At 47.9% G+C, this 27,256-nt stretch overlaps 1 protein-coding gene across 1 annotated transcript; it reads right to left on the reverse strand.

Annotated features, from left to right (window-relative positions):
- Nucleotides 1-2,665: 2,665 nt before the first annotated feature.
- Nucleotides 2,666-6,821, reverse strand: LOC125550416 (receptor protein kinase TMK1). Its single transcript, XM_048713410.1, has 2 exons — nt 4,403-6,821; nt 2,666-3,541 (listed from the first exon to the last, which is right to left on the reverse strand). Exons 1-2 carry the CDS (start codon nt 6,747-6,749, stop codon nt 3,012-3,014), a joined length of 2,877 nt encoding a protein of 958 aa, XP_048569367.1. The 5' UTR covers nt 6,750-6,821; the 3' UTR covers nt 2,666-3,011.
- Between the last annotated feature and the right edge of the window lie 20,435 nt (nt 6,822-27,256).

The following is a 27,256-nucleotide window of genomic DNA, read 5'->3' on the forward strand; positions in this document are numbered from 1 at the left end:
TTAGAGCCCCCCAGGACAATCGTCGGACCGAAAATAGCACGTCCTGGGGGGCAAAACGCTTCCGCCGGCGCCTCCATGAACCCGTGTTCCCAGTCGTTGGCGTCCTCAAAAGAATCGCTAGGCACAAAGTGATTGCGTGGGCCAGGAAAAAGAATGCATGGAGGAGTAGGATTGGTCGTTGCCTCCGCCGGCGCCCACAGGAGCCCCCCAGCGCGCTGGGTTTGGGCTGGGTTTGCCGGCGCTAGTATGAGGTCTTGAGGGCGCTTGGGGGGCATGGCTGAGCTGTTTTTTGCCCCTTTTACGATGTCGGCATAGAGAAAGTGGCCGTGGGGGTGGCACTTGGGGGGGCGATTGGAGATGCTCTTACAATAACAACCATGGCGCCGGTGAGAGAAGGACCTTTCCCGTAGCGCCCAGCCCCAGCGCAGCAAAAAGACATGGCGAGCGGTCCCGGGCGGCCGGAAGCCCGCTCGCTTTTCCCACACGACAAGCTGTCCAGCCAGCGACCCGACCACCGGTCGCGGTCGGTCAGTCACAAGCGTCCCAGGTGGGGTACGTACATACGTGAAGCAGCTATCCTGGCCGCGCGACCCCCACAAAAATTTCAGTCCATTTCCCCCTCCGTTTTCGTGTCGAACCACTAAGGCCAACTCCACCGCGCGACTCCATCCTATCCGCGCGCGTCCGTTTGGGGTAAAAAAACGAACCAGACGGCCCAGCGCGCGGGCGCAATCGGATTTTTGTTCGTTTTGTGTCTGCTTTCGACCCATCCCCGGCCCAAGTTTGCGCCGCTTTTGGGGTGAAACGGACAGCACGTGGACGCGCGGGCCGTCTGCGCGTGTCCTCCCCTGGCCAGCCCGTCGGTGGCATAGGGGCGCCTTTTTCTATCCGCCCCCCTCCCTCCCTCCGGCCGCACGCCCTCCATTCTTCTTCACTCTTCCCCATTCTTCCCTCGCCGCCGCCGCCGTTGCTGCCATTGTAGCTATGCAGCTCGGACGCATGCTCGCCCAACCCCTTCCCCTCGGCGCCCCCGAGCTACCCAACCACGGCCACCTGTTTTGCGCACCCGCCGACCGAATTTGGGGCGGATCCGGTCGGTCTTGAGCTCGCCCGGCTGTGGGAGGCCGCGCCACACCATGGACTGGCCGGGCACCGGGTCGGAAGGCCATGGCAGGGCCGCAAGGCCACATGTAGGCAGTGGCTCCTCCTCTAGCCGCTCGGATCTACACCGTCGGTGGTCCGCCGGCAGATACACGAATGGCGGTCGGCCGGGCTCGGTGCTAGCCCAGAAGTTCGTCGGCGCACCGTTGCCGCTCATTAAGTGTGACCACTGCCTAAAGAAGGTCGTGCGCCGCGTGTGTACAACGCCGGAACATTCCGGATGGGTGTTCGTCAAGTGCTTAAACGATGTGGTATGTGCTTTTTTTAGCTTCGGTTTGTGCTCTAGATTTGACTAGTTGTGCTAACTTCAAATTTTGTTGTGTAGAATGGATGCAAGTTTTGGTATTGGGAAAAAGAGTACATCGATATATTAATAGAGCGCAATTTAGTAGATGTTGGTGCACTTTTAGCTAGCATAGAGGCTGTAGATGAGACAAGTGCACTTGTTGCTAGATTAGAGGCTAGACAGGAGACTAGATGCGAGGAAGCAACCTCTACTTCTTTAGACTCGAAGAAGAAAGAAACACGCAAGATGGAGGCGGCTCCTCCGCAGATCAACAATGAATGCATCGAGAAGGCACTAATCCAACTTACAGGAGCAATTATGGAAGTTGGATATTTTGTAAAATGTATTTGTTGTGGTTCTTGTTTTCTTTGGTCTTACTTTTCTAGTCAAAATTTGATAATGTATTCCCATGTATCAAGAATGAATGATGAAAAAAAAATTAAAGGCTTACATAGAAAAAGTATGTGGCCGGGATGCATCCGCGCGTTGGACGCACGGCCACCGCATCCCAGGACACGACCCCATCTTCCTACCCAAACGGACAGAACCGGATCAAAACGGACGTTCGTTTGGGATCACGCGGTGAAGTTGGCCTAACGGCGGTTGACGGAGCCGGGCGAGGATGCCTCCAAAACTAGGCCACCCTGGAGCTGGGGACTGCGAGGCGCTGAGGCGGACGTGAGCTTGGAATCGCAAGGTGGTGTGGACAGCGAGAAGAAACAAGATGCCTTTTGCAACTGCCAGCACCATCCACCACCAGAAAATATATGCACAGGTTTTCGAACGTTTAATTCGGCGTGCGAATCCGATGGGACAGGGCCATGCCCATGCAGTCGCGTCGCCATCACTATAACTGGAACGCATTATTAGAATAAGCATAAGCATTTTATATCAGACTCGAGTCACGTCGTTTGATCATTCGGCCTCTTGTTCTTATCTTGGTTGTGGTAGGGCGCTAATCTAGCGGCCCATCGCTGTCCGGACTCCTGTCTCAGGCAGGTCAGCAGTAACATGGGGGATTTGATTGACTCCATGACCTGTCCTCCTCGCCGATCCCAACCTGGCACCACACACTAGACACTTAGACTATCCGCTCCGTGATCGCGGGCAGGTGAGACGGCTGAACCAAGCCGAATGATGGAGGTAAGGCTGGCTCATGATAGTCCCAGGAAGAAAAAGGATTGAATAACAACGACCACACCACCAGACCAGTGGAGCTGCTGAGAATGACAGGGATCAATTTAATCATGGAGCAGATCAATGTTGAGTACGTACAAGCCAACAACCCTAACAATCTTCTACTTAGGTTCAAAGCTAACAATAATAGCAGCAGCACCGAGCGGTTAGTCGCAGCAGACTTCCAGGGAATTCTCGAGTAAAGACCACATCATCATACATGATCCAAGGACAGCTAACATGGCATGGCAGCACAAGGCCAAATCCACCAACATTTAAAAGGCAGGGAGGGAGGGAGGGAGGAGGGGGTGAAGAAGAGGCTAAAGTAATGAATGAACAGAATGATCGTTTGAGCGAGCGGAGCTTCTGGCTTTCCAACAAACAGGGTTTATCTTCCGTCGGCGGAGGTGAAGGAATCAGCAAACCCTGGAGGCCGCGTCGGGATGCTGGTCTGGGTGTTATCCAAGCTCGCCAGGAACGAAGAGGTCGCGCCGTCGAAATGGCTGCTGTCCTCAAAGGCCTGCCATTTCTTCAACGCCTGAGGCAGCGTCATGTCCAGGTCGATGCCGTAACTGTCGTCTGAATCTGGGTCTGCGGGTTTCCACACTTCCGAAAGAGTAGAGAGCACGTTGACGGCATGACCCATGTCGGGCCTCTGATGTGGTTCCCTAGCACAGCAGTGACCCGCGAGCTGTGCGACCGTGCTAACGCTGGCTAAGGTCTCCTCATCAAGCTCGATGGTTGTGTCGATCGCCTTCTGGAACGTATCATTGTTGAGCTGCATTCTCCGGAACCATGTAACCAGGTGCATGCTATCCTCAGGCTGTGTGTCATCAAGCGCCCTGCGTCCCGTCACCAGCTCCATCAAAATGACACCAAAGCTGAAGACATCAGCTTTTGTGGTCACGCGTCCAGTAACTGCGCAAAAGATGTTAGGTTTTAGTTATTATACAGGTATTGCAAGTGGCAGAAATGGAGTGATGAACAAACGCTTTAAAATATGCAGCTAGACTCAGATTACTAACTGGGACAATTGCAGTAAAAAAGATGATGCAGCATCATATTTAAATAAATGACTTTAGTTCCTGACAGGAAGTAGCTGCACCAGCTAAAGGTAAAAAATGAAGATCCATTCACGGTTTGGGGCTATTGGAAGTTATTTATTTTGAAGGCACAAAATTAGCTCAGCTTGTGAAAGAAATCTTCTCATGAATAAGTTTGTTCTTTATTTTGATTTTCAAGGCACAAAATTAGCTCAGCTTGCGAAAGAGATCTTCTCATGAGCATGTTTGTTAATGTTAGTGCCCACAGCTACTCCGTGGCATACTAATATTTGAACTTTTGAGTATGCAAAGCAGTTCACTCGACATACATTTAGCCATTTGAGAGAAAAATAAAACAGGATGCTAATTTCTGGTCAAATGGACCAACTAAGGACACAAGCTCATCAGAGTAGATCACTGAATTGATTGTCCAATACTACACATGTTTTGGTAGCACATTTTCAATAGTTCTCATATATCAGATACACACTCATTTTCAACCTAGTTGAATCTTGATATTTATGAAGCACCTAAATAAATCCTAGAACTAAACTGATCAATAACAGTTTAAATACTAAAATCATCAGAACTAAATGGCAGTCCAAAAATCACTACAAATATCAAATTATTTGGACACTATTTTGGATATGACATAGTTTAAATATTTTGTGTTTGTTAATTGAACTGTATACAAGAGAATCAGAAAAGTGAAGCACAAAATATACGGGATGCTCACCTGCATACTCGGGGGCAAGATATCCAAATGTTCCAGCAAGCCTTGTCTCTACTGATACACACTTCCCATCAGCTGGCGCAAGCCGCACCAATCCAAAGTCTGCCACCTTGGCCTTCATGTCATCACCAAGAAGTATATTTGATGGTTTCAAGTCTCTGTGGATGAACGTTTGCTGAGCAAGGCTGTGCAGGTACTCAACACCTCTTGCAACATCAAGCGCAATGCTGAGTCGCCTCTTCCATTCCAACGGCTGCAAATTGTGTTCTTTCCACTCAAACAGGTGTTGGCTCACTGGACCCTGTGGCATGTACTCGTATACAAGAATCCTCTCATTACCATCAAGACAGTATCCAAGCAGTGACACAAGGTTCCGATGACGGACCTTGGTCAGCACAGAAATCTCTGATTTAAACTCGTTTAGCCCCTTGTTGCCCATAACACCAGACTCCATTCGCTTCACAGCAATTTTTGTACCATCATGGAGCTCACCCTTGTAGACAGTGCCAAACCCACCACGACCAAGGATGTTCTCCTGACTGAAGTTGTTGGTCACATTACGCAGTACTTGAATTGAAATGACCATATTCCCAGCCTCAACGACATGGATATCACGGGGGGCACTGCTTGCCTGGCTATATGGCTCGCTCGTGGCCGCACCACCATTGGCATTTCCCCCAGCAACTGTGATCTTTACCATGTCAGGATCTGACCCTGAGTGCCTGGGATGGATGACCATAGCATGTGGACTCTGCACCCTTCCGGAAGGCTTCTGCTTTCTCTTATAGCAATAGAATCCTAATGCAGCAATAAGGCCTAGTACAGCAACAGCTCCAACCACTGACCCAACAATGACGCCGGTAGAAGAGGAAGCCTTGTTGCTTCCACCACTTCCATCCCCAGGCTTAGTGTCATTGCTGCTGCCACCTGGTCCAGGCGCAGGAGCATCCTTGCCAATGTTTGGGTTGTGATCAAGTATCACCTCCACATTCTTGCGAAATTCAGGAAGTTTCCCATATAGATTGTTGTATGACAGATCGACCTTTCTCAGTGCTGGCAACTCAGCGAGCTCCTTGGGCACCATGCCAGTAATGTTGTTGTTTGAAAGAAATAGCATCTGAAGTGTGGCAATCTTCCCGATAGATGGTGAGATGCTCCCGTTAAGCCCCATTTTGGCAAAATTCAGCGATGTGATGTTCTTACCACTATCACATACAACGCCCGGCCAATAACTGCATGGGTCGTTCCCCGCCCAACCAGCTGCGAGCTTCGCTGGGTACATGAACCCAGCCTCTACCTCCAGCAGCAGGTCTACACGGGGATCACACGGCTTCCCGGCATCGTTGAAGCAGAATTTATTACCGTCCACTACAGCTTTGACTGTGGAACTGAAGTTGGGGAACGGTCCCTGCAGCAAATTGTTCACCAGGCTCACATTCTTCAGAGACTTGAGGTTGACAAGACTGGCTGGCACCGGACCGGTGAGCTGGTTGTCGCGGAGATCCAACTCAGAAAGGCTGGTAAGCCCCGAGAAGTCTGGCAAGGGGCCGGTGAAGTCGTTGGAGTGCAGCCACAGCTCCGTGAGCTTAGTCATGTTGGCGACGAAGCTAATCGAGCCATTGAAGCGGGGGCTCCCTTTTTTCTGGCCGTTGAGCCAGAGCACCTCAAGGGACGTCGCGGCGGCGAGAGACGGCGGCACGGGCCCGGACAGCGAGTTGGTTGCCAGATTGAGCTGCTGGAGGGACGGCATCGAGCCGAGGAAGTCCGGGAGCGTCCCGGTCATGTTGACGCTGTTGGCGGAGAAGTTGGTGAGGGAGACGCAGTCGGCGAGGCCGGCCGGGAACGGCCACGCCGCGAAAGGGTTGTGGTCGAGGTAGACCTCCTTGAGCGCGGTGAGCCCCTTGAAGAAATCATCCGGGATGTAGGTGAAGCCGTTGTGGTGGATGTTGAGGATCTGGAGCGAGTCGAGGCCGGCCAGCGGGGGGAGCGGGCCGGTGAGGCTGTTGTTGAAGAGCTCGAGGCGCATGAGCGCGGTGAGGTTGCGGACCTCGGGCGCCAGCGTCCCCGTCAGGCCTTTGTTCTTGACCTGGACGGCGGTGACGCGGCCGCCGGAGTCGCAGGTCACCCCGTCCCACGAGCAGGGGTCGCCGGTGCCCCATCCGGAGAGCGCCTTGTCCGCGCCCAGCGCCTTGGCGACCGCCTGCATCGCCGCGGCGTCCTGCGGCGAGGCCGGGCCGCCCGCCGCCGCCGCCGCGCCGACGGCCGACAGGAGCACGGCGAGGGCCAGAACGACGCCCGCGGCGCGGCCGGGCCGCCGCCGCCGCGCGGTGGACGCGGTGGGGGACTGCATTGCGGTGGCGGAGAGGGGAGAGATGCGGAAGGGGGGAAGAGAGAGAGAGAGGGGGGGAGTAAAGTCTCGGGATGCAGACGAAGATTTAACTGAGGAGAGAGAGGGAGCGCCGGGCACATGGGCTGGGCGGAGAGAGAGAGAGGGCACATGCGCGGGGCCCACCCGCGCCGATTTAGGGTTCGCGGGCCTGCGGAAGGAATTACGCCCCTGCCCCTCCCCCATGCGTCCGCTCCACACGGCTGGCAAGTGGGCCCGGCTGCGGGGCTAGGATTGGAAACCCTTGAAACCCGCACCAAAAGGCGGGGCTGTGCTGTGCTGCTGGAGGGGAGCTGGACGCGGGGCCCACCCGCAGCGTCACAGGGCTTCTGCTTCCCTCTGTCTGGGGAGGCGGGCGGAGTAGAGTGGAGGCGGTGGGTGTGGGCCCGGGGAGTGAGCGTCCGCGGGGGCCTGTAGTGCCGCATCCGGCAATCAATGCATGCGCGGTTTGTGGCGGGATGTTCTGCGGGCTCGGCCCCGTGCGGCCGTGCGTGCGTGCGGCCGCGATGGACGGCCGTGATGGACTTGATCTGTGACGGCCCACGCACCAAAGGCAGGCTTTTCGGGCGTACTCCTGCTAGCCAACAAAAGCTCTTCGTAGTACTAGTAACGCTCCTTTTCGGGTTTTTTTGCTTGCTGGAATTGCCTTTTTTGACGGTGACGGCACAGGGAAAGAAACAACTTTTGGCTGGCTGGCGACCGTCTGGACCGGGCCTGGCCGCGACGCGTCTGGCCGTAATTACGGCTCGCCGTTCGTATCGTATGCGCGGCACAGCTGGGAGAAAATAACGCCGGAGATAATAGGAAAGGAACGCGTGGGGCCGGCGTTGGCTGGCGAGTTCACCGGCGGCCTCGGCCGTTTCCTGCACCAGTGTACGGGTGACGCGGCGACAGCTCGCGTCGCATGCACACGTAGCCGGTCAGGTGGAAACTCGTGGAAGCCAGAAGAGAGCAGCATTCAAGAGGACGCCAGAGACGAGGAGGGGGAGGAGCCGTTACTGTTTGACCGCGTCAGTAAATTACTAGTTCCCCGCTCCCGAATCCGGATCGTCGTCGCTGCACGCACGGACGTCTGCGATCGGCGACAGCAGTGACCGGTGGCTGCTGCGTCGGCGGGGATCCGTTACGATGAGGACAATATAACGGTTGACCGCATCAAAAAAAAATTGTTGACCTCACAGTCGAAAACACCTGACATGATTTTCTGCCTTGTGTTTTTGCGAGATACTACAATGTTCACCTCGCTGACACACTCACGCGGAAGCTGCTTTGGTACTAAACTATCCTTAAACGTTATTGTAATGAAAAGGTACTACTCCATCCCGTAATGTAATGTGTTTTTGCAAGCTGGTTTTGGGACTCGAGGGATTACAGTTGGCCGCACCATCTCTTCTCTCTATCTGTTCCCAAGAACCTCTACAACCGAAATTAGCAAGTCGGGCCTTCTAAACATTCGCGGGTGCGTCTCGGCGGCCCAAATCCCTGTTTTGACCATTTTCTTATACTTAAGCATGATCTGATCCACATTTCGAAAAAATGAATCGTATTTAACCCTTTTCCTACCGTCGTAGACCTTGGCGGTAGGGTTATAACTGCCTACCGCCGGGGGCTCTGGCGGTAGGGGTGACGACAAAGGAGACGGGGCCGTCAGTCGCAATGACGTGGATTAGTACCCTCCCGCCAGGGGCATCGCGGTAGGCAGTTATCCCCTACCGCCAAGGTCTACGGCGGTAGGGGCTTAACCCCCTAAAACCCTCAAGCCCTTATGTTGCTCGCATAAAGTTTTTCTGGGCCCTGGAAAGGGTTGAAAACTATGGCAAACATACCGTTGCATCGAAATATTTTTTTGGTGTAGGGTGTGTAACCCTACCGCCAGGCAACTTGGCGGTAGGGTACTTTTCCCTTTAAAAGCAGAGCAATCATTCTATGTTTTTAAAACAAGATATAGATTACCGTTCTATGCTTTTTAAAGCAGGATATAGATAACAATAATATAGTTTCATATCCAACATAGTAATCGAGAGCATCACATAGTTTCAACATATCCAACAAACATACAAAATAGTTTCAACATATCCAACATAGCAAATAGTTCAACTCGTCGAAGACAAGAAATAGTTCAACATTGCCAACACAAGTTCTGAAGGTGAACACCAAGCTCGAGATGACCAAATACTAGAAGGGAAGCAAGTGACTACTATGACTTCCTACCCCTCTTGGATCCATGCTCCTCATTTCTCTTTAAGCGACCCTCCTTTTTTTCTTTCGATGTTCGCCGATGATGACCCACAAGTATAGAGGATCAATCGTAGTCCTTTCGATAAGTAAGAGTGTCGAACCCAACGAGGAGCAGAAGAAAATGACAATCGGTTTTCAGAAAGGTATTGTCTGCAAGTACTGAAAGTAGTGGTAACAGATAATTTAGTAGCAAGGTAATTCGTAACAAGTAACAAGTAGCAATATAAACAAAGGTGCAGAAAGGTGGCCCAATCATCTTCATAGCAAAGGATAAGACAGAACGTTCTCTTATAGCAAGCAATGCGTTCTCGAGGACACATAGGAATTGTCATCTAGTCGCGTTTATCATGTTTAGTTGATTCGCGTTCGCTATTTAGATAATTTGATATTGGGGTGGACCGATGCTGGGGTGCTATTCTTACTTGAACAATCCTCTCTCTTATGACTACCCCCTCTCGCAAGCATCTGAAACTACGAAAGAAGAAAGATAAATCTAACCATAGCACGAAACATATGAATCCAAATCAGCCCCTTGCGGAATAACAAATACACTAGGGTTTAAGCTTCTGTCACTCTAGCAACCCATCATCTACATATTACTATCCAATGCTTTCTCTTAGTCTCAAGCATTATGAGGTGTCATGTAGTCGACGTTCACATGACACCACTAAAGGAAGAATGACGGTGTCCTGGACTAGGGGGTACTCAACACGTCATCTCCCAATCTGATAGATTGGGCCGAGGACCCCCGTGGTCGTATACTCATGGGCCAGTTCGGACAACTGCCGCATACAAGGAATATTCCACAAGACTTGGCGATCAAGACAAGGACTCCTCCCCACCGGCGTATTCGGCTAGGACTCTTGTTATCCTAGGCCTCTGGTGCATTATATAAACCGAGGCCAGGCTAGTCGATAGAATATATACATACAATCATACCATAGGCTGCTTCTAGGGTTTAGCCTCCTTGATCTCGTGGTAGATCTACTCTTGTACTACCCATATCATCAATATTAACCAAGCAGGACGTAGGGTTTTACCTCCATCAAGAGGGCCCGAACCTGGGTAAAACATCGTGTCCCCTGCCTCCTGTTACCATCGATCCTAGACGCACAGTTCGGGACCCCCTACCCGAGATCCGCCGGTTTTGACACCGACAAAGAACAACATACATATCATCAAAACATCAAATGAATATCAACTTCATATGATTACTTATAACAAGACTTCTCCGATGTCCTCAAGAACGAAAGTAACTACTCACAAATCATATTCATGTTCAAGATTAGAGATGTATTGAATATGCTTAAGGATCTGAACATATAATCTTCCACCAAATAAACCAACAAGCGTCAACTACGAGATGTAATCAGCACTACTAACAACCCACAAGTACCAACTTGACGTTTTGGGACAAAGATTGGATACAAGAGATGAATTAGGGTTTGAGATGAGATGGTCACGGTGAAGATGTTGATGAAGATTGGTCCTCCCACGATGAGAGGATCGTTGATGATGTTGATGGTTTCGATTTCCCCTCCTGGAGGGAAGTTTCCCCGGCGGAGTCGCTCCACCGGAGAGCTGCTACTTGTAAAATGCATTGGGATTTTTCCCAAAGAGGAGGGGACATTCAGTACAGTAGAGATAAGTATTTTCCCTCATTGAGAAGCAAGGTTTATCGAACCAATAGGATAACCAAGCAACGTGTGCGGTGCCCCTCTCCTCAGTTTCGTCCCTCGGTCATATTTTCGTAGTGCTTACGTGAAGCCCTACGGAGATAGCTGTTGGAAATATGCCCTAGAGGCAATAATAAAATGGTTATTATTATATTTCCTTGATCATAATAATTGTCTATTGTTCATGCTATAATTATATTAACTGGAAACCATAATACATGTGTGAATACATAGATCACAACATGTCCCTAGTGAGCCTCTAGTTGACTAGCTCGTTGATCAATAGATGGTTATGGTTTCCTGACCATGGACATTGGATGTCGTTGATAACGGGATCACATCATTAGGAGAATGATGTGATGGACAAGACCCAATCCTAAGCATAGCACAAGATCGTGTAGTTCGTTCGCTAGAGCTTTTCTAATGTCAAGTATCATTTCCTTAGACCATGAGATTGTGCAACTCCCGGATACCGTAGGAATGCTTTGGGTGTATCAAACGTCGCAATGTAACTGGGTGACTATAAAGGTGCACTACAGGTATCTCCAAAAGTGTCTGTTGAGTTGGCATGAATCGAGATTGGGATTTGTCACTCTGTATGACAGAGAGGTATCTTTGGGCGCACTTGATAACACATCATCATAATGAGCTCAATGTGACTAAGGAGTTAGCCATAGGATCATGTGTTATAGAACGAGTAAAGAGACTTGTTGGTAACGAGATTGAACAAGGTATAGAGATACCGACGATCAAATCTCAGGCAAGTAACATACCGATGGACAAAAGGAATTGCATACGGGATTGATTGAATCCCCGACATCGTGGTTCATCCGATGAGATCATCGTGGAACATGTGGGAACCAACATGGGTATTCAGATCCCGCTATTGGTTATTGTCTGGAGAGGTGTCTCGGTCATGTCTGCATGGTTCCCGAACCCGTAGGGTCTACACACTCAGGGTTCGGTGACGCTAGAGTTGTTATGGGAAATTGTATGTGGTTACCGAAGGTTGTTCAGAGTCCCGGATGAGATCCCAGACGTTACGATGAGTTCTGGAATGGTCCGAAGGTGAAGAATTATATATCGGAAGTCCAGTTTCAGTTACCAGAATAATTTTGGGAGTTATCGGTATTGTGCCGGGACCACCGAAAGGTGTCCGGGGGTCCACCGGGTGGGGCCACCTTCCCCGATGGGCCAAGTGGGCTGAACAGGGGTGGGAACCAGCCCCCTAGTGGGCTAGTACGCCCCCAAGGGCCCAAGGCGCCTAGGGTTGCAAACCCTAGGGGTGGGGGCGCCTCCCACCTGACTTGGGGGGCAAGTTCCCCCCTGGCCGCCGCCCCCCTCTAGATGGGATCTAGAGGGGCCGGCCCCTCTCCCCTTCACCCTATAAATAGAAGGGGGTGGGAGGGCGGCAACACCCCTTCCATGGCGCAGTCTCCCCCTCTCCAGCACCTCCTCCTCCTCCGTAGTGCTTGGTGAAGCCCTACAGGAGAACCGCAAGCTCCATCACCACGCCGTCGTGCTGCCGGAGCTCTCCCTCAACTTCTCCTCTCCCCTTGCTGGATCAAGGAGGAGACGTCCCCAGGAGGTACGTGTGTTGAACACGGAGGCGACGTCCGTTCGGCGCTAGATCGGATCTTCCGCGATTTGAATCGCCGCGAGTACGACTCCATCATCCGCGTTCCTTGTAACGCTTCCGCTTAGCGATCTTCAAGGGTATGAAGATGCACTCCCTCTCTCTCATTGCTAGCATCTCCTAGATTGATCTTGGTGACACGTAGGAAATTTTTTGATTTACTACTACGTTCCCCAACAGTGGCATCATGAGCTAGGTCTATGCGTAGATTCTATGCACGAGTAGAACACAAGTAGTTGTGGGCGATGATTTGTTCAACTTGCTTACTGTTACTAGTATTATCTTGATTTGGTGGCATTGTGGGATGAAGCGGCCCGGACCGACCTTACACGTACGCTTACGTGAGACAGGTTCCACCGACTGACATGCGCTTATTGCATAAGGTGGCTAGCGAGTGTCTGTCTCTCCCACTTTAGTCGGATCGGATTCGATGAAGAGGGTCCTTATGAAGGGTAAATAGCAATTGGCATATCACCGTTGTGGCTTTTGCGTAGGTGAGTCAACATAAACGCCATGTAATTACTTTACTTTATTGCTAACCGTTAGCCATAGTAGTAGAAGTAATAGTTGGCGAGACAACTTCATGAAGACACGATGATGAAGATCATGGTGTCATGCCGGTGACGATGGTGATCATGCCGTGCCTCGAAGATGGAGATCAAAGGCGCAAGATGATATTGGCCATGTCATGTCACTTTATGAATTGCATGTGTTGTTTATCATGTTTGCATCTTATTTGCTTAGAGCGACGGTAGCATAAATAAGATGATCCCTCACTAAAAATTTCAAGAAATGTGTTCCCCCTAACTGTGCACCGTTGCGAAGGTTCATTGTTTCGAAGCACCACGTGATGATCGGGTGTGATAGATTCTAACGTTCGCATACAACGGGTGTAAGCCAGATTTACACATGCGAAACACTTAGGTTGACTTGACGAGCCTAGCATGTACAGACATGGCCTCGGAACCCGAGAGACCGAAAGGTCGAACATGAGTCGTATAGTAGATGCGATCAGATGTTCACCATTGATGACTAGTCCGTCTCACGTGATGATCGGACACGGCCTAGTCGATTTGGATCATGAATCACTTAGATGACCAGAGGGATGTTTATATGAGTGGGAGTTCATTAAATAATTTGATTAGATGAACTTAATTATCATGAACTTAGTCTAAAATTGTCTTTACAATCTATCTTGCAGATCAAATGGCCCACGTTAATGTTGCCCTCAACTTCAATGTGTTCCTAGAGAAAACCAAGTTGAAAGATGATGGTAGCAACTACACGGACTGGGTCCGTAACTTGAGGATTATCCTCATTGCTGCCAAGAAAGCATATGTGCTTGAAGCACCGCTAGGTGACACACCTGTTTTCCCAGCAACTCAAGACGTTATGAACGCCTAGTAGTCGCATAGTGATGATTACTCCCTGGTTTAGTGCAGCATGCTTTAAAGCTTAGAATCGGGGCTCCAAAAGCGTTTTGAGCAACACGGAGCATATGAGATGTTCCAAGAGCTGAAAATGGTTTTCCAAGCTCATGCCCGGGTCGAGAGATATGAAGTCTCTGACAAATTCTACAGTTGTAAGATGGAGGAGAGTAGTTCTGTTAGCGAGCATATACTCAAAATGCCTGGGTTGCAGAACCGCTTGTCTCAGCTGGGAGTTAATGTTTCAGTTGACTCGGTCATTGACAGAATCCTCCAGTCGCTTCCACCTAGCTACAAGAGCTTTGTGATGAACTTCAATATGCAAGGGATGGAAAAGACCATTCCTGGATTATATTCGGTGTTGAAATCGGCGGAGGTGGAGATCAAAAAGGAACATGAAGTGCTGATGGTGAATAAGACCACTAGTTTCAAGAAAGGCAAGGGTAAGAAGAACTTCAAGAAGGACTGCAAGGGAGTTGCCACGCCCGGTAAATCAGTTGCCGGGAAGAAGCCAAAGCATGGACCCAAGCCTGAGACTGAGTGCTTTTATTGCAAGGGAAACGGTCACTGCAAGCGGAACTGTTGGGGAACGTAGTAATTTCAAAAAAATTCCTACGCACACGCAAGATCATGGAGATGCATAGCAACGAGAGGGGAGAGTGTTGTCCACGTACCCTCATAGACCGAAAGCGGAAGCATTAGCACAACACGGTTGATGTAGTCGTACGTCTTCACGATCCGACTAATCAAGTACCGAACGCACGGCACCTCCGAGTTCAGCACACGTTCAGCCCGATGACGTCCCTCGAACTCTGATCCAGCCGAGTGTTGAGGGAGAGTTTCATCAGCACGACGGCATGGTGACGATGATGATGTTCTACCGACGCAGGGCTTTGCCTAAGCACCGCTATAGTATTATCGAGGTGGACTATGGTGGAGGGGGCACCGCACATGGCTAAAAGATCAAACAATCAATTGTTGTGTCTCTAGGGTGCCCCCTGCCCCCGTATATAAAGGAGCAAGGGGGAGGTGCGGCCGGCCAAGAGGGGGCGAGCCAGGAGGAGTCCTACTCCTACCGGGAGTAGGACTCCCTCCCTTTTCCTTGTTGGATTAGGAGTGGAGGGGGAAAGAGGAGGGAGAGAGGAAGGAAAGGGGGGGCGCCGCCCCCCTCTCCTTGTCCTATTCGGACTAGGGAGGGAGGGGCGCGCGGCCCTGCCCTGGCCGCCTCTCCTCTTCTCCACAAAGGCCCACTATGGCCCATTAAGCCCCCGGGGGGTTCCGGTAACCCCTCAGTATTCCAGTAAAATCCCGATTTCACCCGGAACACTTCCGATATCCAAATATAGGCTTCCAATATATCAATCTTCATGTCTTGACCATTTCGAGACTCCTCGTCATATCCGTGATCACATCCGGGACTCCGAACAACCTTCGGTACATCAAAACATATAAACTCATAATATAACTGTCATCAAAACTTTAAGCGTGCGGACCCTACGGGTTCGAGAACTATGTAGACATGACCAAGACACGTCTCCGGTCAATAACCAATAGCGGAACCTGGATGCTCATATTGGCTCCCACATATTGTACGAATATCTTTATCGGTTAGACCGCATAACAACATATGTTGTTCCCTTTGTCTTCGGTATGTTACTTGCCCGAGATTCGATCGTCGGTATCTCAATACCTAGTTCAATCTCGTTACCAGCAAGTCTCTTTACTCGTTCTGTAATACATCATCCCACAACTAACTCATTAGTTGCAATGCTTGCAAGGCTTAAGTGATGTGCATTACCGAGTGGGCCCAGAGATACCTCTCCGACAATCGGAGTGACAAATCCTAATCTTGAAATACGCCAACCCGACAAGTACCTTCAGAGACACCTGTAGAGCACCTTTATAATCACCCAGTTACGTTGTGACGTTTGGTAGCACACAAAGTGTTCCTCCGATAAATGGGAGTTGCATAATCTCATAGTCATAGGAACATGTATAAGTCATGAAGAAAGCAATAGCAACATACTAAACGATCGAGTGCTAAGCTAACGAAATGGGTCAAGTCAATCACATCATTCTCCTAATGATGTGATCCCGTTAATCAAATGACAACTCATGTCAATGGCTTGGAAACTTAACCATCTTTGATCAACGAGCTAGTCAAGTAAAGGCATACTAGTGACACTCTGTTTGTCTATGTATTCACACATGTATTATGTTTCCGGTTAATACAATTCTAGCATGAATAATAAACATTTATCGTGATATAAGGAAATAAATAATAACTTTATTATTGCCTCTAGGGCATATTTCCTTCAGTCTCCCACTTGCACTGGAGTCAATAATCTAGATTACACTGTAATTATTCTAACACCCATGGAGCCTTGGTGCTGATCATGTTTTGCTCGTGGAAGAGGCTTAGTCAATGGGTCTCCAACATTCAGATCCGTATGTATCTTGCAAATTTCTATGTCTCCCACCTGGACTAAATCCCGGATGGAATTGAAGCATCTCTTGATGTGCTTGGTTCTCTTGTGAAATCTGGATTCCTTCGCCAAGGCAATTGCACGAGTATTGTCACAAAAGATTTTCATTGGACCCGATGCACTAGGTATGACACCTAGATCGGATATGAACTCCTTCATCCAGACTCCTTCATTTGCTGCTTCCGAAGCAACTATGTACTCCGCTTCACACGTAGATCCCGCCACGACGCTTTGTTTAGAACTACACCAACTGACAGCTCCACCGTTCAATGTAAACACGTATCCGGTTTGCGATTTAGAATCGTCCGGATCAGTGTCAAAGCTTGCATCAACGTAACCATTTACGATGAGCTCTTTGTCACCTCCATAAACGAGAAACATATCCTTAGTCCTTTTCAGGTATGTTAGGATATTCTTGACCGCTGTCCAGTGATCCACTCCTGGATCACTTTGGTACCTCCCTGCTAGACTTATAGCAAGGCACACATCAGGTCTGGTACACAACATTGCATACATGATAGAGCCTATGGCTGAAGCATAGGAACATCTTTCATCTTCTCTCTATCTTCTGCAGTGGTCGGGCATTGAGTCTTACTCAACTTCACACCTTGTAACACAGGCAAGAACCCTTTCTTTGCTTGATCCATTTTGTACTTCTTCAAAAGTTTGTCAAGATATGTGCTTTGTGAAAGTCCAATTAAGCTTCTTGATCTATCTCTATAGATCTTGATGCCCGATATATATGCAGCTTCACCGAGGTCTTTCATCGAAAAACTCTTATTCAAGTATCCCTTTATGCTATCCAGAAATTCTATATCATTTCCAATCAGCAATATGTCATCCACATATAATATCAGAAATGCTACAGAGCTCCCACTCACTTTCTTGTAAATACATGCTTCTCCAAAAGTCTGTATAAAACCAAATGCTTTGATCACACTATCAAAGCGTTTATTCCAACTCCGAGAGGCTTGCACCAGTCCATAAATGGATCGCTGGAGCTTGCACACTTTGTTAGCTCCCTTTGGATCGACAAAACCTTTCGGTTGCATCATATACAACTCTTCTTCCAGAAATCCATTTAGGAATGCAATTTTTTACATCCATTCGCCAAATTCCATAATCATAAAATGCGGCAATTGCTAACATGATTCGGACAGACTTAAGCATTGGTACGGGTGAGAAGGTCTCATCGTAGTCAATCCCTTGAACTTGTCGAAAACCTTTCGCAACAAGTCGAGCTTTATAGATAGTAACATTACCGTCAGCGTCAGTCTTCTTCTTGAAGATCCATTTATTCTCAATGGCTTGCCGATCATCGGGCAAGTCAACTAAAGTCCACACTTTGTTCTCATACATGGATCCCATCTCAGATTTCATGGCTTCAAGCCATTTTGCGGAATCTGGGCTCACCATCGCTTCTTCATAGTTCGTAGGTTCATCATGGTCTAGTAACATGACTTCCAGTACAGGATCACCGTACCACTCTGGTGCGGATCATACTCTTGTTGATCTACGAGGTTCAATAACAACTTAATCTGAAGTTTCATGATCATCATCATTAACTTCCTCACTAATCGGTGTAGGTGTCACAGAAACCGGTTTCTGTGATGAACTACTTTCCAATAAGGGAGCAGGTACAGTTACCTCATCAAGTTCTACTTTCCTCCCACTCACTTCTTTCGAGAGAAACTCCTTCTCTAGAAAGATTCCGAATTTAGCAACAAAAGTCTTGCCTTTGGATCTGTGATAGAAGGTGTACCCAACAGTCTCCTTTGGGTATCCTATGAAGACACATTTCTCCGATTTGGGTTCGAGCTTATCAGGTTGAAGCTTTTTCACATAAGCATCGCAGCCCCAAACTTTAAGAAACGACAACTTTGGTTTCTTGCCAAACCACAGTTCATAAGGCGTCGTCTCAACGGATTTCTATGGTGCCCTATTTAACGTGAATGCAGCCGTCTCTAAAGCATAACCCCAAAACGATAGCGGTAAATCAGTAAGAGACATCATAGATCGCACCATATCAAATAAAGTACGATTACGATGTTCGGACACACCATTATGCTGTGGTGTTCCGGGTGGCGTGAGTTGCGAAACTATTCCGCATTATTTCAAATGAAGACCAAACTCGTAACTCAAATATTCTCCTGCACGATCAGATCGTAGAAACTTTATTTTCTTGTTACGATGATTTTCAACTTCACTCTGAAATTCTTTGAACTGTTCAAATGTTTCAGACTTATGTTTCATTAAGTAGATATACCCATATCTGCTCAAATCATCTGTGACGGTGAGAAAATAATGATATCCGCCTCGAGCCTCAATATTCATCAGACCACATACATCTGTATGTATGATTTCCAACAAATCTGTTGCTTGCTCCATAGTTCCGGAGAACGGCGTTTTAGTCATCTTGCCCATGAGGCACGGTTCGCAAGTACCAAGTGATTCATAATCAAGTGGTTCCAAAAGTCCATCAGTATGGAGTTTCTTCATGCGTTTTACACCGATATGACCTAAACGGCAGTGCCACAAATAAGTTGCACTATCGTTATCAACTCTGCATCTTTTGGCTTCAACATTATGAATATGTGTATCACTACTATCGAGATTCATCAAAAATAGACCACTCTTCAAGGGTGCATGACCATAAAAGATATTACTCATATAAATAAAACAACCATTATTCTCTGATTTAAATGAATAACCGTCTCGCATCAAACAAGATCCAGATATAATGTTCATGCTCAACGCTGGCACCAAATAACAATTATTCAGGTCTAAAACTAATCCCGAAGGTAGATGTAGAGGTAGCGTGCCGACCGCGATCACATCGAGTTTGGAACCATTTCCCACGTGCATCGTCACCTCGTCCTTAGCCAATCTTCGCTTAATCCGTAGTCCCTGTTTCGAGTTGCAAATATTAGCAACAGAACCAGTATCAAATACCCAGGTGCTACTGCGAGCATTAGTAAGGTACACATCAATAACATGTATTTCACATATACCTTAGTTCACCTTGCCATCCTTCTTATCCGCCAAATACTTGGGGTAGTTCCGCTTCGAGTGACCAGTCTGCTTGCAGTAGAAGCACTCAGTCTTAGGCTTAGGTCCAGACTTGGGTTTCTTCTCCTGAGCATGCAACTTGCTTGCTGTTCTTCTTGAAGTTCCCCTTCTTCTTCCCTTTACCCTTTTTCTTGAAACTGGTGGTCTTATTAACCATCAACACTTGATGCTCCTTCTTGATTTCTACCTCCGCAGCCTTTAGCATTGCGAAGAGCTCGGGAATCGTCTTATCCATCCCTTGCATGTTATAGTTCATCACGAAGCTCTTGTAGCTTGGTGGCAGTGATTGGAGAATTCTGTCAATGACACTATCATCTGGAAGATTAACTCCAAGTTGAATCAAGTGATTATTATACCCAGACATTTTGAGTATATGCTCACTGACAGAACTATTCTCCTCCATCTTGTAGTTGTAGAACTTATTGGAGACTTCATATCTCTCAATCCGGGCATTTGATTGAAATATTAACTTCAACTCCTGGAACATCTCATATGCTCCATGACATTCAAAACGTCGTTGAAGTCCCGGTTCTAAGCCGTAAAGCATGGCACATTGAACTATCGAGTAGTCATCAGCTTTGCTCTGCCAGACGTTCTTAACATCGTCAGTTGCATCAGCAGCAGGCCTGGCACCCAGCAGTGCTTCCAAGACATAATTCTTCTGTGCAGCAATGAGGATAATCCTCAAGTTACGGACCCACTCCGTGTAATTGCTACCATCATCTTTCAACTTTGCTTTCTCAAGGAACGCATTAAAATTCAACAGAACAACAGCACGGGCCATCTATCTACAATCAACATAGACAAGCAAGATACTATCAGGTACTAAGTTCATGATAAATTTAGGTTCAATTAATCATATTATTAAAGAACTCCCACTTAGATAGACATCCCTCCAATCCTCTAAGTGATCACGTGATCCAAATCAACTAAACCATGTCCGATCATCACGTGAGATGGAGTAGTTTCAATGGTGAACATCGATATGTTGATCATATCTACTATATGATTCACGCTCGACCTTTCGGTCTCCGTGTTCCGGGGCCATATCTGTTATATGCTAGGCTCGTCAAGTTTAACCTGAGTATTCCGCGTGTGCAACTGTTTTGCACCCGTTGTATTTGAATGTAGAGCCTATCACACCCGATCATCACGTGGTGTCTCAGCACGAAGAACTTTCGCAACAGTGCATACTCAGGGATAACACTTATACTTTGATAATTTAGCGAGGGATCATCTTATAATGTTACCGTCAATCAAAGCAAGATAAGATGCATAAAAGATAAACATCACATGCAATCAATATAAGTGATATGATATGGCCATCATCATCTTGTGCTTGTGATCTCCATCTCTGAAGCACTGTCATGATCACCATCGTCACCGGCGCGACACCTTGATCTCCATCGTAGCATCATTGTCATCTCGCCAATCTTATGCTTCCACGATTATCGCTACCGCTTAGTGATAAAGTAAAGCATTACAGGGAGATTGCATTGCATACAATAAAGCGACAACCATATGGCTCCTGCCAGTTGCCGATAACTCGGTTACAAAACATGATCATCTCATACAATAAAATTTAGCATCATGCCTTGACCATATCACATCACAACATGCCGTGCAAAAACAAGTTAGACGTCCTCTACTTTGTTGTTGCAAGTTTTACGTGGCTGCTACGGGCTTAGCAAGAACCGTTCTTACTATGCATCAAAACCACAACGGTAGTTTGTCAAGTTGGTGCTGTTTTAACTTTGCAAGGACCGGGCGTAGCCATACTCGGTTCAACTAAAGTTGGAGAAACTGACACCCGCCAGCCACCTGTGTGCAAAGCACGTCTGTAGGATCGAAAGTATGTCTAGAGGGGGGGGGTGATTAGACTACTTGACCAAATAAAAACTTAACCTTTTCCCAATTTTAGTTCTTGGCAGATTTTAGCTATTTTAGGACAAGTCAAGCAATCACCACACAATTCAAGCAAGCATGCAAAGAGTATATTGGCAGCGGAAAGTAAAGCATGCAACTTGCAAGAATGTAAAGGGAAGGGTTTGGAGGATTCAAGCGCAATTGGAGACACGGATGTTTTTCTCGTGGTTCGGATAGGTGGTGCTATCCTACATCCACGTTGATGGAGACTTCAACCCACAAAGGGTAACGGTTGCGCGAGTCCACGAAGGGCTCCACCCACAAAGGGTAACGGTTGCGCGAGTCCACACAGGGCTCCACCCATGAAGGGTCCACGAAGAAGCAACCACCCACAAAGGGTCCACGAAGAAGCAACCTTGTCTATCCCACCATGGCCATCGCCCACACAGGACTTGCCTCACTAGAGGTAGATCTTCACGAAGTAGGCGATCTCCTTGCCCTTACAAACTTCTTGGTTCAACTCCACAATCTTGTCGGAGGCTCCCAAGTGACACCTAGCCAATCTAGGAGACACCACTCTCCAAGAAGTAACAAATGGTGTGTAGGTAATGAACTCCTTGCTCTTGTGCTTCAAATGATAGTCTCCCCAACACTCAACTCTCTCTCATAGGATTTGGATTTTGTGGAAAGAAGATTTGAGTGGAAAGCAACTTGGGAAGGCTAGAGATCAAGATTCATATGGTAGGAATGGAATATCTTGGTCTCAACACATGAGTAGGTGGTTCTCTCTCAGAACATATGAGTTGGAATTGTGTATGTGTTCTGATGGCTCTCTCCATGAATGAAGAGGAGGTGGAGGGGTATATATAGCCTCCACACAAAATCCAACCGTTACACACAGTTTTCCAATCTCGGTGGGACCGAATCAACAAACTCGGTCGGACCGAAAATGTAAACCTAGTGACCGTTAGAGATTTTCGGTGGGACTGACATGCAACTCGGTGGGACCGATATGGTTAGGGTTTGGGCATAACGTAATCTCGGTGAGACCGATTACACAAACTCGGTGAGACCGAATTTGGTAATTAGCTAACCAGAGAGTTGGTCAGGCAAACTCGGTGGGACCGATTTGCTCTTTCGGTGAGACCGAAAAGTTACAAAAAGGAAACACTGAATTTACATTGCAATCTCGGTGGGACCGATTCGCTCTTTCGGTGAGACCGAAAAGTTATGAAAGGGAAACAGAGAGTTTGCAATCCCATCTCGGTGAGACCAAGATCCCTATCGGTAGAACCGAATTGCTAGGGTTTGGCAGTGGCTTATGACAAGTGAAACTCGGTGGCGCCGGATAGGAAGAATCGGTAGGACCGAGTTTGGCTTAGGGTTTAGGTCATATGTGGATATGGGAAAGTAGTTGAGGATTTTGGAGCATATCACTAAGCACATGAAGCAAGAGGCTCATTAAGCAACACCTCATCCCTCCTTGATAGTATTGGCTTTTCCTAAAGACTCAATGTGATCTTGGATCACTAAAATATAAAATGAAGAGTCTTGGAGATTTTGAGCATGAGCCAATCCTTTGTCCTTAGCATTTTGAGGGTTCCACTTTCACATCCATGCCATGCCAATCATTGAGCTTTCCTGAAATAATCATCTTGGAGTAGCATTAGCTCAGTGAGCTATATGTTGTTATGAATTACCAAAACCACCTAGGGATAGTTGCACTTTCAACGTTGGTAGAACCAGTCTCACGTGAGCGTACGTGTAATGTCGTTCCGGGCCGCTTCATCCAACAATACCGCCGAACCAAAGTATGACATGCTGGTAAGCAGTATGACTTATATCACCCACAACTCACTTGTGTTCTACTCGTGCATATGACATCTACGCATAAAACCTGGCTCGGATGCCACTGTTGGGGAACGTAGTAATTTCAAAAAAAATCCTACGCACACGAAAGATTATGGAGATGCATAGCAACGAGAGGGGAGAGTGTTGTCCACGTACCCTCGTAGACCGAAAGCGAAAGCGTTAGCACAACACGGTTGATGTAGTCGTACATCTTCACGATCCGACCGATCAAGTACCGAACGCACGGCACCTCCGAGTTCAGCACACGTTCAGCCCGATGACGTCCCTCAAACTCCGATCCAGCTGAGTGTTGAGGGAGAGTTTCGTTAGCACGACGGCGTGGTGACGATGATGATGTTCTACCGACGCAGAGCTTCGCCTAAGCACCGCTACAGTATTATCGAGGTGGACTATGGTGGAGGGGGGCACCGCACATGGATAAAAGATCAAACGATCAATTGTTGTGTCTCTAGGGTGCCCCCCTGCCCCCGTATATAAAGGAGCAAGGGGGAGGTGCGGCCGGCCAAGAGGGGGCGCGCCAGGAGGAGTCCTACTACTACCGGGAGTAGGACTCCCTCCCTTTTCCTTGTTGGATTAGGAGTGGAGGGGGAAAGAGGAGGGAGAGAGGAAGGGGGGGTGCCCCCCTATCCTTGCCCTATTCAGACTAGGGAGGGAGGGCGCGCGGCCCTGCCCTGGCCGCCTCTCCTCTTCTCCACAAGGGCCCACTATGGCCCATTAAGCCCCCGGGGGGTTCCGGTAACCCCTCGGCACTCCGGTAAAATCCTGATTTCACCCGGAACACTTCCGATATCCAAATATAGGCTTCCAATATATCAATCTTCATGTCTCGACCATTTCGAGACTCCTTGTCATGTTCGTGATCACATCTGGGACTCCGAACAACCTTCGGTACATCAAAAAATATAAACTCATAATATAACTGTCATCAAAACTTTAAGCGTGCAGACCCTACGGGTTCGAGAACTATGTAGACATGACCGAGACACGTCTCCGGTCAATAACCAATAGCGGAACCTAGATGCTCATATTGGCTCCCACATATTCTACGAAGATCTTTATCAGTCAGACCGCATAACAACATACGTTGTTCCCTTTGTCATCGGTATGTTACTTGCCCGAGATTCGATCGTCGGTATCTCAATACCTAGTTCAATCTCGTTACCGGCAAGTCTCTTTACTCGTTCCGTAATACATCATCCCGCAACTAACTCATTAGTTGCAATGCTTGCAAGGCGTAAGTGATGTGCATTACCGAGTGGGCCCAGAGATACCTCTCCGACAATCGGAGTGACAAATCCTAATCTCGAAATACACCAACCCAACAAGTACCTTCGGAGACACCTGTAGAGCACCTTTATAATCACCCAGTTACGTTGTGACATTTGGTAGCACACAAAGTGTTCCTCCGGTAAACGGGAGTTGCATAATCTCATAGTCATAGGAACATGTATAAGTCATGAAGAAAGCAATAGCAACATACTAAACGATCGAGTGCTAAGCTAACGGAATGGGTCAAGTCAATCACATCATTCTCCTAATGATGTGATCCCGTTAATCAAATGACAACTCATGTCAATGGCTAGGAGACTTAACCATCTTTGATCAACGAGCTAGTCAAGTAGAGGCATGCTAGTGACACTCTGTTTGTCTATGTATTCACACATGTATTATGTTTCTGGTTAATACAATTCTAGCATGAATAATAAACATTTATCATGATATAAGGAAATAAATAATAACTTTATTATTGCCTCTAGGGCATATTTCCTTCAAGAACTGCCCCAAGTACATAGCGGAAAAGAAGGCCAGCAACGTCAAAGATATATATATGATATACATGTTATGATGTGTACCTTACCAGCGCTCGTAGTAGCTCTTGGGCATTTGATACCGGTGCGGTTGCTCACATTTGTAACTCAAAACAGGAGCTGCGGAAACTGGTGAAGGACGAGGTGACGATGCATGCCGGGAATGGATCCAAGGTCGATGTGATCGCCGTCGGCATGCTACCTCTACATCTACCTTCGGGATTAGTTTTAAACCTCAATAATTGTTATTTAGTACCAACTTTGAGCATGAACATTGTATCAGGATCTCGTTTAATGCGAGATGGCTACTCATTTAAATCTGAGAATAATGGTTGTTCTATTTATATGAGAGACATGTTTTATGGTCATGCCCCGCTAGTCAATGGTTTATTTTTTATTGAATCTCGAACGTGATGTTACACATATTCATAGTGTGAATGCCAAGAAATATAAGGTTGATAATGATAGTCCCACATACTTGTGGCACTGCCGCCTTGGTCACATTGGTGTCAAGCACATGAAGAAACTCTATACATATGGACTTTTGGAGCCTATTGATTATGAATCATTTGACACATGCGAACCATGCCTCCTAGGCAAGATGACAAAGACTCCGTTCTTCGAAACAATGGAGCGAGCAACCAACTTGTTGGAAATAATACATACTGATGTATGCGGTCCAATGAGCGTCGAGGCTCGCGATGGCTATCGTTATGTTCTCACCCTCACTGGTGACTTAAGTAGATATGGGTATGTCACTTAATGAAACACAAGTCTGAGACCTTTGAAAAGTTCAAGGAATTTCAGAACGAGGTAGAGAATCAACATGACAGGAAAATAAAATTCTTGCGATCAGATCGTGGGGGAGAATATTTAAGCCACGAGTTTGGCACGCACTTAAGGAAATGTGGAATTGTTTCACAACTCACGCCGCCTGGAACACCTCAGCGTAATGGTGTGTCCGAACATCATAATCGCACTTTGTTAGACATGGTGTGATCTATGATGTCTCTTACCGATCTACCACTATCTTTTTGGGGCTATGCTTTAGAGATTGTCGCATTCACTTTAAATAGGGCACCGTCTAAATCCGTTGATACGACACCGTATGAATTATGGTTTGGAAAGAAACCTAAGCTGTCGTTTCTAAAAGTTTGGGGATGCGATTCTTATGTCAAGAAACTTCAACCTAAAAAGCTTGAACCCAAATCGGAAAAATGCGTCTTCATAGGATACCCTAAGGAAACTATTAGATATACCTTCTACCTCAGATCCGAAGGCAAGATCTTTGTTGCCAAGAATGGATCCTTTCTAGAGAAGGAGTTTCTCTCGAAAGAAATGAGTGGGAGGAAATTAGAACTTGATGAGTTGACCCCTCTCAAATCGGAGAGTAGCGCAGCACAGGAAAATGTTTCTGTGGTGCCTGCACCGACTAGAGAGGAAGTTAATGATGATGATCATGATCAAGTTACTACTAAACTTCATAGGTCCACAAGGACACATTCTGCACCAAAGTGGTACGACAACCCTGTCCTAGAAATCATGTTGTTAGACAACGGTAAACCTTCGAAGTATGAAGAAGCGATGGTGGCCCCGGACTCCAACAAATGGCTTAAAGCCATGAAATCCGAGATAGGATTGTCGTGGTATTCTCACGGGGGGTGCTAGACGACATATGCCACAAGGTGGCTTCGTGTGGGGGCAAGACTACTGCTGATAGGCCCGGGAGCGGGTATGCGAGTAGCAGGCGGTGGTTTACCCAGCTTCGGAGCTCTCCGGAGAGATAATACTCCTGCTGCTGCATGTCTGAGTGTATCTGATATATCTAGTACAGAGTGCTCCTGGAGCTGTATCTTTGGTCAGTGCCATGGGCGTATGACTTTGTATATGCGTGTGGCCGGATGAACATGCATGCTCTAGTGGCCGAATGGCTCTTGGCCATGGGTGTGTGCGTGAGCTTGTGTGTCTGGATGGATGGATATGTGCTAGCTTATATAGGCATGGCTAGCTTATTTCCTAAGCTATGTAGTGGCATGGGACAAGTGGGCATGGGGCACCATGCCCATGATGGTGTGGACTTGATGTGCATGCCTCCATGTCCCTGGTGCACTTTATAAAACAGTGCCCAGGGACAGATACACTGTAGATGATGTCGCGGTACAATTGTCTTGCCGGTGTCGGGTCGGGCTGCAGTCTGCAGGGGCGGCCGAGAAGTCGGCAGCCAGCAGCCGGCTTGGGTGGCCGGGCAGTCGGTAGCCAACAGTCGGCCTGGTGGAGCAGTCGGCAGCCAGGAGTCGGCAGGGGCGGCCGGGAAGTTGGCAGCCAGCAGTCGGCCTAGTGGAGCAGTCGGTAGCCAGCAGTCGGCCTGGTGGAGCAGCCGACAGCAAGTAGTC

The sequence above is a fragment of the Triticum urartu genome, chromosome 4, assembly GCF_003073215.2.
Source record: "Triticum urartu cultivar G1812 chromosome 4, Tu2.1, whole genome shotgun sequence".
Taxonomy (NCBI): Eukaryota; Viridiplantae; Streptophyta; class Magnoliopsida; order Poales; family Poaceae; genus Triticum; species Triticum urartu.

Bases quoted from the DNA above. Each gene is read 5' to 3' on its own strand.
- LOC125550416 (XM_048713410.1), bottom strand. From the start codon at position 6,749: ATGCAGTCCCCCACCGCGTCCACCGCGCGGCGGCGGCGGCCCGGCCGC. The intron at 3,542-4,402 runs GTGAGCATCCCG...TCTTTTGCGCAG, and splicing joins TCTTGCCCCCGAGTATGCAG to TTACTGGACGCGTGACCACA.